Raw genomic sequence first — 21,055 nt, forward strand, 5'->3', positions numbered from 1 at the left:
TTTATTATTTTTTTTTAATTTTAATGCTTTGGTAGAGGGCTAAACAACCTTAGCTTTTTTTTTTTTTTTTTTTTTTTTTTTAAATTTATGAGAGACACAGAGAGGCAGAGATACAGGCAGAGGGAGAAGCAGGCCCCATGCAAGGAGCCGGACGTGGGACTCAATCCCGGGTCTTCAGGATCACACCCTGGGACCGCTGACCCACCCAGGCTGCCCTGTTTATTAGCTTTAATCTTCTTGCCTATCTTCCAAATTTTTTAAGAGGTTGCTCTCTCCTATGGTTGTCCATTTCAGATTTAACAAAATTGCAGATAAGAGAACAATACTATCTCTCTTTCTTTCAAAACAAAAGGAAAACATAACTGCTAATATACCCAATAAAAGATACTGACATTGCCCAAAGTTTATATGTTTATATGTGCAGTGTTGTGCCCAAGATTGCGAATCCGAGAAACCACCAAGGAGCCGACACCGATGCAAACACACGAGGGTTTATTTACAAGCTCGAGCTTGGGTCCAAGTATACCCGACATAGCAGAGCAGGGACTTGGACCCCGAAGTGGGTTACAGCTGGTTTTTTTATAGGCTGGTCTAGGGGATTTTCAGAAGGGATGGAGGAATTTCTCAAGTTCTGTTTACATTTTGATGTGGGGCTTTCAAGGGCATTGAGCTCTGTTCTCATTCTAATATGGGACTTTCTACCGTGGGTGTGGGCTCTGTTGTGTTTCTGATATGGGATTCTCTGCCAAGGGCAATTCTGAGCTCTGTTGTCTTTCTGATATGGGATTACCTGCCGAGGACATTGAGGACATTCTGCAGTTTTTCCCATAAGTTCAGCTCTTATTCACAGGGGCCTAAGATGGCTGTACTTGTGCTAATGCTAAACTTTAGGTGGGATGGCCTTGATTTTTCTCAGCCTCCACACAATATGTGATCATAACATTTTATTCTCTTGACTATCAATTGCCCTTTTTAGCCACATACACCTGTAGAAATCAGTATCAAGAGTATGCTTTTAAAATGGAAAAGACAGTGGTATGTTAAGTTAGGAATTTTTAGAAGTTGGGAACGATGGGTATGGGAGAAAAAGTTTGATTCTGTGCAGTTTGTAGTATATTATCAATGCTCAATAAAAAATAACATAACCAACATAATAAAATATTTGAATTTTATATAAAAAGAACAAAAGACTTAAAATGATACATTTTGGTAAAAAGGCATCATTATTCCAGTGGCTCAGAGTCTAATACTACATCCTTTATTTTAAAATTTAGAATCTGAATTGTCACCTGTTATATTGCAGTTTAGGAATGTGACATTTTACCCCAGAGATTAACTATACCACACTAGCTGGCCAAGCATATCATTTATAAAAGAATTTGGAATTCAGTCAAGATGCTTCACCAACATAGAATCCTTTTACTTTTTCACATTATGATGATTTCCTTAAGCACACAATGGAGCTCCGATCCCATCACCTTTGTATCTTGCATTTTGCAAAGGTGTTCATTTATTTGATCTAATTAGATAGAGTGATTTATATTTTATTCATATTCTGTTATTTGCCTGCTGCTAAACACGTAATTCTGACTATTGGTGCACAGAAATGCTTCAGCACCCTTATTAAGAAAACACATTTCTCATTCCAGCGTTGTCAGTCTTTGAGCTTCCCCAAAGGGAACAGATGACAGCAATCAGCAGGAAATTGTGCATAGTGAGACCAACTTGAACTCCTTCACCTTTAAGCTCATTTCACCACTTAACATATTTCTTTCAAGTGATCAGTGGATATATTTAGACTATTGTTATCCCTTTGCTGTTGACTAAAGCATCATGGGATAAGCCATCTGCCATTTTTTAGAATTATATTGAGTGTGGGGACAGTGGAAAATTACACTGGGGTCAATGAGAATCTTCTTCCTTTCCAGCAGCAAAGACTGGTTAAACAAATCTTTATTTCCATGATGTAAGCTGATCTATCTCCTCCATTTGTTAGTACTGCTTGGTCAGAGTTCTCCAGACCTGCCCATCCAGAAAACAAAATCCTTGTCAGGATATGCAAAAGATAGTCTTCCAGTTTGTGGCTAAACTAAAACTCTTCCAGATGACTGCTATTGAAGCATAATTATCTTAACAAAAGACAGAAGCAAGGTTAAACTTGGGCAGTTCATTCTCAGATTCAGCATTTCCTCAGGTCAAAAGCTCAGGCCACCACTAATAGTTAGTTCCTATAAATCAAACCTGCATTCTTACAGATGTCTTAAATAATAGATGAGCTATTGAGGAATGCATTTTTGCCGAGGAGACTAATTGTTCACCAACTTCCTTCAGATTATTTTGTAAATTTCTTGTGTTCACCTCTTTCCTAATCCCACCTTCTTTTCCTTCTGGATGTGAACCAAAAAGTAGTTAGCTAAACTACAAGGAATCTGTAAGATTTAAGTTATTGTTTCTAAGTGCACAGATCATTGCCAAATAAAGCCACAACTGGAAACTTACTTGCATCGATGAGAGAAAGAGAACTGTAGATGTTTAGAATGCCCCAAGAACAGATGGATGATTTTCTAAATCCTATTTCCTAATGTTTACAGTTTGTTGTACACTCTGTTCATAAGAATGTTTTCAGTTTCAGTAATGCTTCAATTTGCCTGGATGGTACAGAATGCTTATCAAAAGAATGAATTAAATGGGTAGAATGTATAAGTGTAAGTGATGAAGTTTTGGGATCATAGGTGAGATCTGGAGCCGACGACCAAGAAAGAATTCTTGAGACATCTTTGGTGCAAAATGGTTTTGTTAAAGCAGAGGGACAGGACCTGTGGGCAGGAAGACCAGCTGCCCCCCACCCCCACACCCCCACCCTTAGGCCTGTGAGGGGTGGCTGATATACCTGGGAGTTGAGAGGGGTTTAAGGATAGCGTACTCTCGGGATCCCTGGGTGGCGCAGTGGTTTGGCGCCTGCCTTTGGCCCAGGGCGCGATCCTGGAGACCCGGGATCAAATCCCATATCAGGCTCCCAGTGCATGGAGCCTGCTTTTCCCTCTGCCTGTGTCTCTGCCCCTCTCTCTCTCTCTCTCTCTGTGACTATCATAAATAAATAAAAAATAAATTTAAAAAAAAAAAAAAAAGGATAGCGTACTCTCTAAGGAATTTTGGAAGCAAGGTTTCCAGGACCTTGAGGGGGCTGGCTATCTTTGGGAAAAGGTCACTTATTACTGTCTAATAAAACCTGAGTCATAAGACCCTTCAGATGTATGTTGGTGGGCCATGTGCTTGGGGAATGACTGCCAACACATATCTTGGGGGTTTAGAGATAAAGAAAATTTTTTAAGGAATTTTTATATTTTATTTTTTTTTAAAGATTTTATTTATTTATTCATAGAGACACAGCTAAAGAGAGAGGCAGAGACACAGGCAGAGGGAGAGCAGGCTCCATGCAGGGAGCCCAATGTGGGACTCGATCCCGGGTCTCCAGGATCATGCCCCTGGCTGCAGGCGGCGCTAAACCGCTGCGCCACCGAGGCTGCCCAACTATATACTTTCTTTTTTTTTTTTTTTTTTAATTTATTTATTTATGATAGTCACAGAGAGAGAGAGAGAGAGAGAGAGGCAGAGACACAGGCAGAGGGAGAAGCAGGCTCCATGCACCGGGAGCCCGACATGGGATTCGATCCCGGGTCTCCAGGACCACGCCCTGGGCCAAAGGCAGGCGCCAAACTGCTGCGCCACCCAGGGATCCCAGGAATTTTTATATTTTAAAGTAAACTTAAAGGCTCCTGAGGTTCTGGCTAAGATTGTCTTTTGCCCTTAGCAAAGTATTAACATTGAGGCAGTTGAGTCCGTAGAGGAATGTCCCTCTGCCTGTTTCAAGGACTTGTCAGTGTGTTGCCCCAAGCTCGTGCCTTGTCCTCAGCTAGCCCTGTGTTCCCCCATCATTAGTATTATTCTTGGTTTTTAAAAAGCCTTAAGGGCAGCCCCGGTGGCGCAGCGGTTTAGCGCCGCCTGCAGCCTGGGGTGTGATCCTGGAGACCCAGGATGGAGTCCCGCATCAGGCTCCCTGCATGGAGCCTGCTTCTCCCTCTGCCTGCGTCTCTGCCTCTCTCTCTCTCTCTCTCTCTCTGTCTCTCATGAATAAATAAATTTTTAAAAATCTTAAAAAAATAAAAAAAAACAAATAAAAAGCCTTAATTTTGTTTGCTTTTTCATTTAACTATAGGAACTCTTTATTAACATGTCCATATAACATTGATAAAAGCATTTAGAGTCAGAGAAAACTGTGTGGGATTCCTAGCTGCACTATTTACTTCAAGTGTGAATTTGAGCAAGGTATATAAACTCTCTCAGCCTCGGTTTCATCACCCATAAAATGGGGGTGATAATAATAACTTCAAAGGATTGTTTTGAGGATAAATGAAAGTCCTGGAATTTTCTTTATTTTGTAGGCAAGAAGCTCTTCTGGCTGCCATTAGTGAAAAAGATGCCAACATAGCTCTTCTGGAGCTTTCATCCTCTAAGAAAAAGACCCAAGAGGAAGTGGCTGCCCTGAAGCGGGAGAAGGATCGTCTGGTGCAGCAACTCAAGCAGCAGGTATACTAAAATGCTAGGGAGGGCCCATGGTGGAGGGGCAACGGGACTAGCTTTCACACCAGTCCCTACTTTTGTCTTTGCCAGTTTGTACTTTAAGGTCTTGCGTCTCATGTTAGACATCTGATCTTTGTATCTATTAGATTGTTGTTTTCTTTTCTCCAGAGGGAGAGGGAGGAGGGGGAAAAAAACAGAGGAAGAGGGAGAGGGAGAGAGAGAATCCTAGGCAAGCTCCACACCCAGCAGAAGCCGCTGCATGGCTCCATCTCACAGCCCCCAGATCATGATCTGAGCCCAAATCTAGAATTGGTCGCTTAACCAGCTGAGCCACCCAAGAGTCCCTCTAGTTAGTTTTCATAAGCGGAGACTTTAATCTTCTTCACAAGTTTCTGACTATATCTAGGAATTGGAGTGTTCTTGGTAAGAGCACTGGTTTAGAAGATGTTATTTATAAGTCTTCTATGAAAAGGTTTTTTTTTTTTTCTTTTTAAGTTAGCTGGATGAAATTAGTAAAATTCTGCACACTTAAAATGAAAAAGGCTGACTTTTTACATCTAACCAAAGCCCTACTATGGAAAGCACTCAGTATATCTTTACTTAATTTCTAGCTACTCAGAGATGAGTAGGCTCTGAAGATAAGAGCAAAGTTTTGCCCTTTGCTTTTCCAACCTACTCCCCCCAAATTTAATGTTTTATATTTATATAAGACCTGTGAAAATAAAAGCTAATCATTTTCCCTTTGTTAATGGTTGGACAACAATGTAAATGTGCTTAATGGAAAGAATATACACTTAAAAATAGTTAAAATGATAAATTTTATGTTATATATATCTTAAAATTTTAAAACTTGAGGGAAGAAATCTTTTAAAATAAAGAGAAGGGGCAGCCCGAATGGCTCAGCGGTTTAGCGCCGCCTTCAGCCCAGAGCCTGATCCTGGAAGCCTGGGATCGAGTCCCACATCGGGCTCCCTGTAAGGAGCCTGCTTCTCCCTCTCTGCCTGTGTCTCTGCCTCTCTCCCTCTGTCTCTCAAGAATAAATAAATAAAATCTTTAAAAATTAAAAATAAAAAAATTTAAATAAAATAAAGAGAAACCTGAATCTTTAAGTCTGCTTCTTTATCTTCAGTGCTCTTCACTGGCCATTCCTGTACTATTTGCAGTGTCCTTAAATCTTCTTTTCTAATATCATCTCTTGCATTCTTAGTCACATTTTCTGTGCGTCATGTCTGCCAAGGTTTGCTCTTCTGCCTGAAGTAATAAGATTGGGAGTTTTTCAAGTGAAGAAACTTCTTTTCTATTCTGGCAGATCAGTCATCAATTGATGGCCTTTTTTAAAAAAAGATTTTATTTATTCATGAGAAACACAGAGAGAGAGAGAGGGAGGCAGAGACACAGGCAGAGAAAGAAACAGGCTCCATGCAGGGAGCCCCATGTGGGACTCAATCCCAAGTCTCCAGGATCACACTCTGATCAAAGTCAGATGCTCAACTGCTGAGCCACCCAGGCATCCCAATTGATGGCATTTTTGGTATAATATTTAATGTTCAAATTAACAAGAATCAGTATTGACACAATAAATATATTTGTTTGTAGACCAGCATTAAAACTGCTTAGAGGGACTCCTGGGTGGCTCAGTGGTTGAGCATCTGCCTTCAGCCCAGGGCGTGATCCTGGAGTGCCAGGATCAAGTCCCATATCGGGCTCCCAGCATGGAGCCTGCTTCTCCCTCTTCCTCTGCCTGTATCTCTGCCTCTCTCTGTGTGTCTCATGAATAAATAAATAAAATCTTTTTTAAAAACTGCTTAGAAATAGATTTTTATTCTATTTATGTGGCCCACTTTGCTGAGAAAGTACCAAAAGGGGCAGCCTGGGTGGCTCAGCGGTTTAGCGCCACCTTCAGTCCAGAGTGTGATCCTGGAGACCCGGGATTGAGTCCCACGTTGGGCTCCCTGCATGGAGCCTGCTTCTCCCTCTGCCTGTGTCTCTGTCTCTCTCTGTGTGTCTCTGAGGAATAAATAAATAAAATCTTTTTTTTTATGTTGAAAAAATTTATATTTAGATTTATAGCCAGCTGGACTCAGTTTAGATGATCCCAATTTTGTTGGCAACATCCAAAGCATCATAGTCAGGAGCCAGTCGAACATATGCTTTCTTCTCTCCATCAGGCCTGATCAAGGTGTTGACCTTGGCCACATCAATGTCATAGAGCTTCTTCACAGCCTGTTTGATCTAGTGCTTATTGGCCTTGACATCCACAATGAACACAAGTGTGTTGTTGTCTTCTATTTTCTTCATGGCTGACTCAGTAGTTAAGGGGAACTTGATGATGGCATAGTGATCTTGTTTCTCCTGGGGGCGCTCTTTCGAGGATATTTGGGCTGCCTTCGGAGACGCAGGGTCTTGGGTCGTCGGAATGTAGGTGACGTGCGGATCTTCTTTTTTTTGTGACTGTGCACGCCTTTCAGCACCACTTTCTTAGCTTTCAAAGCCTTTGCTTTGGCTTCAGCTTTGGGAGGGGCAGGGGCTTCCTTCTTCACCTTCAGCGCCATCTTCGTGAAAGGGGAAATAAATAAAATCTTAAAGAATAAACAACCTATAAAAAAGGGAAAATACCAAAAGATGTCCCTTTTCTACAGGATAGAGGGATGACCAGCAAAAATCAACCCCATTACTCATTTATAAGCAAAAGAATCTTTTCCAGTGTCCTAAAAGATTTTGTCATAAGAAGAGATCATCCAGTATTTGGATACCTGTTAGGTAAAACAAGAAGAATGTGCTTAATATTAAAGACATCTGTCCAGTAGTTCAAAACTGAAATTTGGCTTATCAAAGCTGATAATATGAGTTGAATAGTGGTTGCCATGGCCGAGGAGGGTGGGGAGAAATGGGAAGGTGTTGGTCCAGAGTACAGAGTTTCAGTTATGCACGATGATAAGTTCTGGGGATCTAATATACATCATGGTAACTATAGTTAATATCATATTGTATATTTGGAATATGCTAAGAGTAAATTTAAAGTGTTCTTTATAAAGGTAACTGTGAAGTGACAGAAGTGTTAATTAGCTTTATTGTGATAATGATTTCATGATATAAACATATTAAAACATTATGTTGTATACCTTAAATGTATAGCTTATATCCGTCAGTTAATACTTCATTGGGAGTGGTGCTGATATATAAAAAAGAAGGGTATTATTGAGAAAAGGCATTCACTGTTTTGTGAGTCTGTATATTTAGCAATATAGGTTCTCCTAAGTAGACAAGCCTGAATGTACAGGCATAAGATTTAAGTAGCTCATGATTCCTCTACTTTCAGACACCAAAGAGAATAAAATATCTAGCAGACTAGAGTACTGCATCTCATTCACAGTGGCTTTTGATTACTTGGTTCTCAAGACTTACATGTTTTCAATAGGTGAAAGTTAAGGATATTAATTAATCTATAAATTTATAAGCTTAAAAAAGACCAGCTTAATGTCCTTCCATCTAACTATATGCCCTGAATATTCTGTAGTGATGTGATCTATGTAAAGAGAAAAATAAATGTAGTTCTTGGGAGTCCTTCCTAACAGTATTTTCCTGTTTCCTTTCCATGTAGAGTTTCACATTCCTGCCCTCTAAAAGAGTATCTAAGATGCTGTGAGCAAGAAGGAACTAGTCTTTTTTTTTTTTTTAAGATTTTATTTATTTATTTATTCATGAGAGACACAGAGAGAGAGGCAGAGACACAGGCAGAGGGAGATGCAGGCTCCATGCAGGGAGCCCGATGTGGGACTGGATCCCAGGACCCAGGATCATGTCCTGAGCCAAAAGCAGACGCTCAACCGCTGAGCCACCCAGGCGTCCCAAGAAGGAACTAGTCTTGCCAAAGATATTTGATTCTTTAATTTTTCTAAGTGTGTGTACTAACTTTTAGACAAGGGAGAGGCCTTTGGAAAGAGGATATGGCATCAATATTGTTTTAATTTAAAGCTTCTAGTCCTTGGATTGCTGGAATGTACCTCAATCTAAAGGCCATTTCCTAACAAGGAAAGCAGTTATCGTTGACCAGGCTTTCCAGTAAGTGGAACTGCCACTGCCTGATGAGCTTTGGCATGCATGTGGAGTTCCTATTGTCAGAAAGAGGTGAAGCGACAAGGGATTTACAGATTTGGGGATCACCCTCTAAGATGGTCCCAATTTACATACCCACCCCTGGGTAACTTGTCTCCTTGACTCATTCGTGGCAAAGCAGCACTTGGAGAGCCTTCATTGGAGGAAGGGGCCAGAGCCAATAAAAAATAAAGGTTGTCTAACAAACTCCAGATGTGCTGTGGTGGGTGCCAACCAGTGTGTTCAGATTATAAGTCATGAAGAAGCCCCTGCTGTGATTGTCAAGCCCCCACGCTGGATTTAATGTAAACTCTCACATGGAACCCTGGAAAGCATTAACACAATCTATTTAGCCACAGCAGCTGTCACAAAATGGCCTTTCTCTCAGCATTATTTTCTTCTTTTCACCTCAAGAATTTTACAACCTCCATATTGTATTTGCTGTTAGTGTGAAGTCTGGCTCTGCCCCTGTGTGCTCTCTACAGATGTGTAATGGGCCGATTGGGATTTCAAACCTATGTGATTTGGTTTTAGTTTTTTTTTTTTTTTTCTGGTTTTTAAAGGTCCTCTATAACATTGTAAGAGGAAAGACTATGAACTTAAACTGATTTGGTTCGATTCTAGACAACTACAAGTACAATTTTAGAATCTTCTGCATTAGGATGAAAAGTCAGACTATATATTCCTTTATTCCAGCATTGTCTAGGCATGAGAGACATAAAGAGAGAGTTCTTGCCTTAAAAAAGAAGCTCACACTGTAGTGCTTAAAATCCTAGTTTTTCTAAACATGTGACAAAACCATTCTATAGAAGGTAGCTTTACCATCTTTTCCTGCTGACAGCCTCAGCAAATCATCCCTGCATTACTCAGCATTACATCCCTGCATTGATTTATTTGCCCATTCATTTCAGGTTTTTTGAGTATCTACTGTGTGTCAGATATTGTATTATTGGAAAATGAATGTCTTTCTTCCTAGTTAACAGCCTGGCAGCTAATCAAACCTAGGTTATACCTCTAGCTGTCTCTTCTACCAGTTAGACAAATTACTTCTCTGAGATTCATATTCCTCCTCTATAGCATTTGGATAATGTTACTTACCTACCTCACAGGATTAGTGTGAAATTAAGTAATACAGCAAATCCAAAGCACTTAGACTCCCACTTCTATTCCCTTTCAAAGATTTCTGTTTCACAATGATAACAGTGCTATGGGTGATACATGCTACATTAAGAGAAGGGGGGACTTCAGTAACTATGGCTCTCATTCTCAGTCATCTATAATAACTATTTACTTTTCAATATGACTATAGTATTTTTTTTAAGATTTTGTGTTTAAGTACTCTCTGTACCCAATGTGGGACTTGAATTCACAACCAAGATCAAGAGTCACATGCTCTACTGACTGAGCCAGCCAGGTGCCCCTCAGTATGACTGTAGTATTTAGAATTATACAATCAGCACATTGTGTTCTACTCCTGTGAGGAAGAACGTATTTCTCAGAGCAGTGAGGATAGTAAGTGGTGTGCATTTTATCCTTCCTTTCTTTTACCTGTTTTATAATGATACAACTGTAATACAGCATTTTTCAAAATTAATTTAAGACTTTATTTTTAAGATTTTATTTATTTATTCATGAGACACACACACACACACAGAGAGAGAGAGATGCAGAGACACAGGCAGAGGTAGAAGCAGGCTCCACACAGGGAGCCTGTGGGACTCGATCCCAGGTCTCCAGGATCACACCCTGGGCTGAAGGTGGCGCTAAGCCACTGAGCCACCCAGGCTGCCCAAGACTTTATTTATTTGAGAGGGCCCACCCATGCCATGAGCAAGGGGAAGGGACAGAGGGAGAAGCACACTCCCTGCTATACAAGGAGCCCGATTCAGGGCTCCATCCCAGAACCCTGGGATCGTGACCTGAGCCAACAACGGCAGACACCTTACTGGCTAAACAACCCAGGTGCCCTCAAAAATAATTAATATGTCTTTCTTAAGTCTTAAACATTTTCATCATCAAAGAGCATTGTTGAAATGCCAGCGTGCCTTTAATTATCAGCATTAGGAATATTAGAACTTATATTTTGCTTCACTCACGTTCTAGTTTTGTGACTTTTTGCTTGCATACATCCCTCTTCTATGACTTTTCAGAAATATGTGAAAATAGGAAAACTGCAAAAATGACTACCACTTAACAGTTGACTATAATATGCTGGGCACAGTTTTGTATACATCATATTTAATCCTTACCACAATTATTATCTCTATTAGGTAGATGAAGTACCTGAGACTCCAAAAGATTAAATTTCTTGGGTAAATTTCCATAAGGACTAAGTGGTAGAAAAGAGCTGATTTTGTTCTTATTTCTACCATCTTTATATGGAAATTTCAGACAATTGGTAATTCGAAAAGTTATATTGGAATTAGAATAATACAAACAATGCTATTTCAAGTCTTTCTGACAATCATTTGTTCCCCTGAGAGATAAGAAAGGGTATTTATTTATATTCCAGTCCCTCCCTTCTCTGCCTCCGAAGGACCGGAAACAAAAAAGAAATGATGAATTTGTCCCTCTTCTCCAAATTACTGAGAAGTGATAGAAACTCAAAGCTATAAAATTACAGTGAAGTATAATTTAGCTTCTTTTATGTCTTTGGAGATGGCAGTACTATATCAGAACTACACATGCTGCTGCTCTAACAGTGCGCCTTCACAGTCTGCCTTCTTTGAACTATCTGCAAACAACTCCTAAAAGCACCAGCTGGGAGCCAGCCTGCCAGAGACTTTGACCATCTTGAGTAAATGGAGACCTGAAAACTTCAGAGTGATTATAGAGGAGTATTTGGTTCCCTGGATCCCCAACCTATATATGGTGGTGAAGAGATACTCTAACCCTGTAGGTACTCAGCAGGTAGCCTGTAAGGCCAGTTTGTGTGGCCTTTACATGGGGTCAAGAAAATTGCCCACCTAAACTTTGGTACCTGAACCTTGATCACCTGTGAGCATGATGTGCATGAATTAAATAAAGAGTAGTTATAGTCTCCTTCTGAGAGCAGGCAATCAGAGTAGTCGTTCCAGGGTCCTACAGGTTTAAGACTATTGTTCTTAAAGAATATTTAGCTGACCACTCACTTGAGATTTAGACTGAATTAATTTAGTTGTTTTTTTAGGATGAGTTGTTTTTTTTTTTAAGAGAACAAAAATTAGAAAATCATTATGCTTTTAAAAAATAATCTCAAGTAACTACCTCTAAAATACTAATTTTTCATAATCACATTACCCTGGAAACTTAATTCTTGATGATGTTATTCACTGTGAACTTTTCAACTCTTGAGTTCTGTAGGCAAATGCTTCTACTTTCTATAATAGAATAATGCTAAATTAGGTCTAAGTAAGATAAGTAGAAAAGTCAATTCACTTATGAGAAGCCCAAAATTTTGATTGGTTACTCTTTTTTTGTTTTTAAATCAATCACTTTTTGAATTATATCACATAAAATGTTTTAGGCTTTAACCTTTTCTTCTCAATATTAATTTATTTATAATTTATTATGAAAATTATTGTCAGCATTAAACCTGTGATTCTTCATACCTTCTATATTCCCATTCTCCTCCTCTTCCAATGAACTATTCTCAAAGAACCATTAAGACGACTATCAGGAACTCTCTTCTGTGATGATACTGACCTCAAAAATCAGTTGAGTTTCAAAAATATCTTTATAAAGTCAGGATGGCCTCATATCTTTCATTACATACACATACTTGGCTATCTGTAATGTTGAGCATTTGTCTTGCTTCCCTTTGGTGTGTTTGCAAAATTTTGTCATCATCTTCTAACAACATCTCCTTTGAGGAAAACAGGTTATTAATAATGTAGTTCCATTTCACAGAAGGTAAAATCAAGGCCACTGATCAAGGCCACTGACAGCACAAATCAGCTATAAATATCAAAGAAGGTCATATTTAAGCACAGATGGCATTCACTATCCCATCACTGTTCCTAATTGTAATTCTGCGGCTATAATTCAAGACAGCCTTCACATTTCCCCTGCTGTACAGGAATCCCTTCTTCCTTGATCCACATCTTTACTGTTAACAGACTCTTCCAGACCCCCATCTAAATTGATAATAATTCACCAATTATTATTTAATGCTTACTATATACCAAGCCCTCTCCTAGGTGAAGGTTAAGCAGGGCTCTGGGAAACTTCTTTTTTTTTTTTAAGATTTTATTTATTCATGAGAGAGAGAGAGAGAGAGGCAGAGACACAGGCAGAGGGAGAAGCAGGCTCCATGCAAGGAACCCAACGTGGGACTCAATCCCGGGTCCCCAGGATCACACCCTGGGCTGTGAAGGCAGCACTAAACCGCTGAGCCACCCCGGCTGCCCTGGGAAACTTCTCTCTATTGCACATTCAACTACTTTATCTAGCATTTCTAGGTAATTTGTTACATAAGAATTTTCAGGTTACCTAGTTTGGCATAGAAGTTATACTTCTTTCATACTACATAAGAAAATTGAGCAAAAATATTTATTAGTGATTTGTCACACAATTTCAGATTGCTCAGTCTGTCTCATTGTAAGAATTCTAAACTAATTTTAATTTGCCCATATTTATATATTCTGAACAAATTGTCAGTTTCCAAAATGCTCAAATAGAAGAACTATAAATAGATTCAGGGTAGCTAAATTTACTAGCTGAGTGAGCCTGAAGAATGATAAATAGTACATATATGTAGTTTGGTGAATACAGAAAAACCTTGGTAAGTTGCTATGTATCTGTGCTTCATTTCCCCCCAACAAAGTCAGTATTACCCCTCTCCTGTTTCTGTTCAGGAAGTTTGAAGATCAGTTAGAACCAAGATCTTCTTGAGGCATCTGGGTGGCTCAGTTGGTTGAGCATCCAACTCTTGATTTCGGCTGGGGTAATGATCTTGGGGTTGTGAGATCGAGCCCCATGTGAGGCTCCACACTCAGCGGGGGAGTCTGCTTGAGATTTTCTCTCTCCCTCTGTCCTGCCCCCCGCTTGCTCAAGCTCTCTTTCTAAATAAATAAAATCTTGAAAACAAAACAAGAACCAAGCTCTCCTAGAGAAGAAAATCTGTATGTAGTATATAAGTACAGAGCTGTGTGATGTATCAGGATCTCCTGGTGTATATTCTGCAGAAAGGTTGTCACGTGGGGAAGCTGGTCAACTGTCAGATACTAATGCCAAACTTCATCTGCACAGTGCTCAGCTACCCAGAGCCTGCCCCCCATGTCTTTGTCCTGTTCAGTCTGAACAACACCTTTCTGTTCACATGGTCTTTCCCAGTTGTCCCAGTTCTGCTTTCTTACACTCAGGTGATTCTGATTGGTACTAGGGATAACCTCTACTCTTCAGTCAAGTGTTACTGTATGCTTTCTTAGTTTTCTTTTGTGTTGCGTGTATTTTAATTTTTTAACCCTCATAAGACCACTTTATTTCCCTAATCTCTAAATTCTTGATGGAAGTGGGTTGCTTCAGTGTTGCTCCAAGTATTTTCAATAAGTACAATATGAAAAATACCTGAAGTATACTTTAATTGTCTTTTATTAGGTTCTGCCCACTCTCTAGTTTTTTAGTCTCTTGCAAGGAACTACATATGACATATATGATACTTTCATTAATGCTTTATCAGGTAGAGCTGAGGACTTTGACAGCTTCTGATTAGGCCCAGGAACCTGGCCTCTGCTTTCTGTTGGCACTTAACTGTAGTCCAGCTTAGCATACCTTCACTCATCCATAAACCCGCTTCTGTATATTCTTTCAGACTTCCTCATCCCTAGGATCATGCTGGTTACTGAGAATGACAGTATTCAGTGTGCAGTATCCCCATATCTCAGAAATAACCTAGTCTATAATATGAACTTGTTCTCTTTTGCTTCCTTTATTTTGGATTACGTTATACCCTTGTTAATAGTGAGCAGAATGTGTAAATAAGTTAATGCCCTTCTTATTTTTTCTTTTTTTTTTTATAATTTATTTTTAATGCCCTTCTTATTTTGACTTAGACCCCTTTTCTCACATGTCCTAAGGCTGACCATTTAAAGAGAAATCCGTCATCTCTCTTTTCCTCCTCATAGCAGTGAAGGCTAATATTATGTAGCATGATATGCTAACTGTGAAGTTATAGTTGAAAAGGCACTTACCATAATCACTCCAAGCACTTGGAACTTTGCAAATAAATTATCCTTTGGACTAAAATTTCTCATGCTTATTCATGGTCCAAAGGAGAATAAATTTCTGAAAGTTCAGTAAATTCCTTTTGTTTGGTACTGAGGGTTAGGGTGCAACAAAATATCATTTATTCCAAATCCCAACTTTGGTGCACATGTTTTTTTATCACAGTTTTGATGAAAGAAAATGCTGTTTCTTTTTTTTATTTCATTTTTTTTAAGATTTTGTTTATTTATTCATGAGAGACACAGAGAGGGAGAGGCAGAGACACAGGCAGAGGGAGAAGCAGGCTCCATGCAGGGAGCCTGATGTGGGACTTGGTTCTGGGACTCCAGGATCATGCCCAAAGCTGAAGGCAGACGTTTAACTGCTGAGCCACCCAGGCATCCCAAAAATACTGTTTCAATATTGATTCTAAGTAGGCCAAACTCAAATCATTTTATTTTGTTTCAAGTGTCTTCTTCTACCTGTCTCATAGTTTTGAGTAGAGAATGTAAAGAGCTATTGTTTTGTATGTAAAAATGTGATTGGTTCTTATTTGCTAAGTTTTGGGAAGAACTGGTGCAACTTTGTTCTGAAAAATGAAACTGTAGGTCAGATACATTAAACACAACTCACATTTGTTATTCATATTCTTGGCCCCAGGCCCTGACCCACTTATTATTTTTTTTAATTTTTATTTATTTATGATAGTCTCACACAGAGAGAGAGAGAGAGAGAGAGAGGCAGAGACATAGGCAGAGGGAGAAGCAGGCTCCATGCACCGGGAGCCCGATGTGGGATTCGATCCCGGGTCTCCAGGATCGCGCCCTGGGCCAAAGGCAGGCGCTAAACCACTGTGCCACCCAGGGATCCCCCCGACCCACTTATTAAAGTAACATTTAAAACTACCAAGTTGGAGCATGATAAATAATTGAATTCTTACTTGCTAAACTTATTGTTGATTCTCTGTAGTATGCATAGATTTTTCTTCTGAGCAGAGCTAAAATAGTGTGAGGACATACTAATAATACACCAGTATGAACCCAGTATACTGAAAGTCATGACTTTGGATTTAACTTTTCTTCTTTTTCCTAAGCAGAAAAAAATTTACAAAAACTCTTTTAACTACTCAAGAAAATAGATATTTCAAAGGCTGAGTTACTCATTTAAAGCCTTTTCCTTTTGAATGAAATTCTTCATGGGAAGTGTGTTGCCAGTAAGTTTATTATTTGTTAAGTTCCCATAAACACATAAAAGGACCAGGCTAAGCTGTCCTTGAGGTGGACACATTAGTGCTTTTTTTTCCCTCTCGTATAAGAAGCAAGAAGGAACCAGGACACACACCTTCTGGCCTCTAGCCAGAGGTCTCCTAACTAAATCATTCAGTTCATCAAGTGCAATTTTTTTTTACCTTCCATATTACAGCTGGTAATGTTGTTGAACTTTCTGTTACTACTTAAGAAGGATGCCCTGTTTTACATGCTGCTCACTTCTCTTGAGGGCCCCATTGGTAGCCTCCTCGAAGCCTGTCTGTACTAACAGCCTATTCAGGGCATGTTTCAATTTCACTAACACTTGTCTTCAAAATCTTTCAGCTCTTGCAGCTTCCACCCCACTGCCCAATGCCAAAGCCACTCCCACATTTTTTGTCATGGCAGTTACCAAAATTTATTATCTATCACTGCATAAAAATTACCTTAAATTTAGTATCTTAAAATAAACATTTATTTAGGGCTGACTGGCTCAGTCAGTGGAGCATGTGACTCTTGATCTCTGGGTTGTAGGTTCAAGCCCCACAGTGGGTATAGAGATTACTTAAAAAGAAAATCTTTAAAAAAACATACACATAGGGATGCCTGGGTAGCTCAGTGGTTAAGTGTCTGCCTTTGGCTCAGGACAATGTCCTGGAGTCCTGGGATTGAGCCCCTTATCGGGGTTTGCATGGAGCCTGCTTCTCCCTCTGCCTATGTCTCTGTCTCTCTCTGTGTGTCTCTCATGAATAAATAAATAAAATCTTAGAAAAAAAAACATACACATAAACATTTATTATCTCACATAGTTTCTGAGTGTCAGGAATCGAGACCAGCTTAGCTCATTGTTCTGATTCAGGGTCCCTGGTGAGTGTGCAGTCAGGCTATTGGCTAGGTCTACAGTTATCTGAATGCTTGACTGGAGCTACAAGATTCATTTCCAGATTCACTCATATGATTCTTGGCTCTACACCATGTAGTCTCCTCTGTAATGTTACTTAGTACATGACAGCTGGCTTCCCCTGAGTGTGTGATCCAAGAGAGAGGAAGAGAGCAATGAAGATGGAAGCTACAATGTCTTTCATAATCTAATCTCAGAAGTGACATACCATTGCCTGAACCTTATTCTATTGATCACGTAAACCAGCCCTCTATAACGCTTAACCGACTGAGCCACGCAGGCACCCCATCAGTCGTCCTTTTTCCTTCTCAGCTAAGCACAGGGCACATCAATAAGTCTGATGCCCAAGTAAGTACCAACACAGGAATGAGATGCCAGTTTCCTTTCCTTTTACTCTCACCCAGTGTTTAGGATTGAATACACTAGGACTTAGGCTTGACTTGTGTTTGAGCTCTCCCACTCAGCTCAGACAGAGGGACCCTCATGTGCATGAATTCCTGTGCCATCAAGATTCCTCTCCCAGTCCTAGCATCACCCCCATAGCAGTCTCAAGCTAAAAAGGCATGTGCTGATGTGTTGGACTAGTGGGCAGTAGTGCCTTTCCTGCCACCTCTCAGTAAGCTCTCTTTATAAAATGGCTTGTTTAGAAACAGCTCAGGAACACATATAAAACTCTATTCATCATAGTGTTAGAACTAGTTTAAAAGTGACCTTCAAAATTGGAGAGAGAAAAAAAAAAAAACAAAATTGGAGAGAGAACAGTAAAACTATGTTACATCCTTTAGACAGAGAACATTAATCAGGGAAAGCTACAAAGAGCTCCTGAGTTGTTAATGAACAAAGGGGAAAATAAATAGCAAGTGTTGAAGTACCTTGAGTAGTACAGAAGCTGTTGATAGAAAGTAAAATTTGGTAGTCCTCTGTTCTCACTAAACAATTTAAACAATTAAACAATTAAACAATCCTGATAACGAAACCATCCCTGGAGAGCATTCATATATCCATTTGTCCACCACACATATATAGTGCCAGGTATCTTTTACTTGATGGGGCAGACGTTCTTCGAGAAGACATACATGCAGGCACTGCTAGACAACCCCCTGTTGTTGCACTTGACTATGCCCACTTTCTCCTTTATTTGCAATATGCACATGTCCACCTCTGGGCAGTCCTGACATTGTCTCCTGAGAGTGATCACAGAACATGTGAAAACCTTTTGTCTATAGACGCTAAAATACACAATATTCAGAAGTTGCCAGACTAGAAGATTGCAATTCAATCAGTATTTAATGATTTAACAGCTCTTATTGACTGGGTGAGATGAAAATGTTAATCTATTTTTAATTATCCTATCTCCCTTCAATTTAGATTTTTATGTGTTAACTATTCAGTATACATACTTCCTTCTCGAAACCACTACAAACGTTAGGATCAGCTAGATTTTTTCTGCTGATGGTATCCAGATTTATTGGAAAGGAACTGGATGCAAAGCATTTCCCATTCACTGTCCTCACCTCTGGAATTGCCTCCTACTTCCTCATCTTAATCTCTACTTTAATCTTCACTTCAAGACTCATCTTTGTAGTTTGGAATTTCCTAGCCATGAAATCTGGTTTGTTTGGGTGGGGGTTTTTTTTCTTTTTCTTTCTTTCTTTTTTTTTTTTTTTAAGCATTAGCAAAGTCATTCTGTGCCCTTTTCCATTCACACATTTATCCTCTTTTGGGGATAAATTGAAACATGAGAAGAGAGGAAGAAAGAAAAAGAGAAATTATTCACTGATTGTACTACAGTTGTTAATTCTATTTATTGTAGGCCAAATTATTCTCATCAGCATGGCTGTTTTTTCAGATGTAGAAATTCCCATTCTGTAACTATTGCTGTCTGGTTTTATTGTATGTGTGAAGCCATGTGGTATAGTAGAAATAGCATAAAACTGAGTGTCAAGAGACCTGAGTCTAGTTCCAACTCTGTTGATAACTAAGTGTGTAATCTTAAGCAGTAATAACACAGTCAGCTAACACATACAGTTCAGAATTTACAAAGTTCTATTCAGATACTTTATAGCATCTAACCCTGTGGCTGAATGAGCCAGGCAGATATCATAAGTTAAAGAACTGAGTGAAATGTGTAAGACAGAGAGAGAAACTGTGATTACTGGGGGCCACATGCTTTTCTTATGAAAGCAGCCAATTTTAATTCCAACTCGTGACCATACATGATGTGAGCTTCATGTTACACAGACATCATTTCTTTTTTTTTTCTTTTCAGAAAATCCACAATTTTAAATAAATTTCTTCTCTTAATTGAGATATAATCAACATACAACACTGTATTAGTTTTAAGTGTGCAGCATAATTTGATATATGTATGTACTATGAAATGATTGCTATGATAAGTGTCATTAACATCATCACACACACACATTTTTTCTTGTGATGAGAACTCTAAGATCTGCTATTCTCAACTTACAAATATCCAGAACAGTATTGTTAACAATGGCCACTTTGCTATCCATGACATTCTTGGGATTTATTTATCCTGTAACTGGAAGTTTGTATTTTTTGACCCTCTTCCCCTTTAAATCTCTTGATACCTAAATATTGGCATCTAATTTATTTTTTGTTTTTTATATAAAGCCAGACCACAAGCTACCTAACTAACTTACCTCTCTGAGTTTTATCTTCTTCATCTGTAATATTGAATGGATAGAGAAAAGGAATTTTGAAGTCTAAAGTTCTTTATTTTCCATGTTTTGACAAATATTTACTTATAGCTATTTACCTGCTAATTTTTGACATTCGGGATTGTTTAAAAAAAGCAATTCTAAAGCATAAGAAAACATGTATGTAAGGATTGTTTAAGTCCATCTATAGGAATTTGCTTATTTTATGCATGTAGTAAGTATTGCATTTTGAAGTTAAAAAAATAAATCCCGGTTACTTAGTATCCCTTTCAAAACCTTTTTTGTATTATACAAAGAAATAGATCATCTTTTGATGAGTTTGCTTGTTTGGAGTTAAGTGAAGTCCAGAGGTTGGGAGATATGGGGGAAATCTGGATTCCTCCCAGTCTCCTTTCATCCATCTGTTCCATTGTTTCTGTCATCAATTCCAGATGTAGGAAAATTCTTCCCAAAAATTGATAAGACTCTTTTCTTCCCTTCTTTTCTAGCATCAAATCTAACTTGCCCTTGCTGTTATCAGGATGCTGCCTTTTACGATGCAACAGGGAATTTTTTTTTTTTTTTTTTTTTTTAAGATTTATTTACTTCTTCATGAGAGACACAGAGAGAGGCAGGCTTGCCACAGGGAGCCCGATGGACGACTAGATCCTGGATCCCGGGATCATGCCCTGAGCCAAAGGCAGATGCTCAGCCGCTGAGCCACCCAGGCATCCCAACAACAGGGAATTTCTAAATCTGAGTTTCCTGATCCCTCTTGAATTGTCTCAATGCAAATAAGTCATCCTAGATTTCCTGCCCCCATGCTTGTACCCCTCCCATTCCTGCTTACTTTTGTGTCTGTTAGGTGGCATGATCTATCATTGTGTCTCTTAGACTCATTGAGAGGTCTGAGGAACTCATTAAGCATAAGTAAAACTAGAAAGATTGGTTTGAGGGTTATTTCCCCTTTCCCCCACTAAACTTCTCTTGGTAGGAATCAGTCAGACTAGTATATTCCACAGAGTTTATTCCTACTGCCTCTTTTGGTCTCTTTAGAACTAATGTGGATACTTATTAAAAGTGAATATAGAATTAAATGATATTTACATTTAAGAACAAAAAGAGTGGGGAATCCCTGGGTGGCGCAGCGGTTTGGCGCCTGCCTTTGGCCCAGGGCGCGATCCCGGAGACCCGGGATCAAATCCCACATTGGGCTCCCAGTGCATGGAGCCTGCTTCTCCCTCTGCCTGTGTCTCTGCCTCTCTCTCTCTGTGTGTGACTATCATAAATAAATAAAAATTAAAAAAAAAAAAAAAAAAGAACAAAAAGAGTGGGCAGCCCTGGTGGCTCAGCGGTTTTGCGCCTGCCTTCGGCCCAGGGCCTGA

General features: G+C 39.3%; 1 protein-coding gene across 20 annotated transcripts in view; it reads left to right on the plus strand.

Annotated features, from left to right (window-relative positions):
• ERC1 (ELKS/RAB6-interacting/CAST family member 1) overlaps window positions 1-21,055 on the plus strand; it is a 534,848-nt gene that overhangs the window by 381,997 nt on the left and 131,796 nt on the right. For all 20 annotated transcript variants that reach the window (XR_013364494.1, XR_013364495.1, XR_013364497.1 and 17 more), the window contains one exon: window positions 4,443-4,587. Coding sequence is in view for 17 of the 20 variants with exons in the window: in XM_077871590.1 (XP_077727716.1) it covers window positions 4,443-4,587 (145 nt within the window). In the remaining 3 variants the exon portion in view is untranslated. The remainder of the gene's footprint in view (window positions 1-4,442; window positions 4,588-21,055) is intronic.

This window comes from Canis aureus, chromosome 25 (genome assembly GCF_053574225.1).
Source record: "Canis aureus isolate CA01 chromosome 25, VMU_Caureus_v.1.0, whole genome shotgun sequence".
Lineage (NCBI taxonomy): Eukaryota > Metazoa > Chordata > Mammalia > Carnivora > Canidae > Canis > Canis aureus.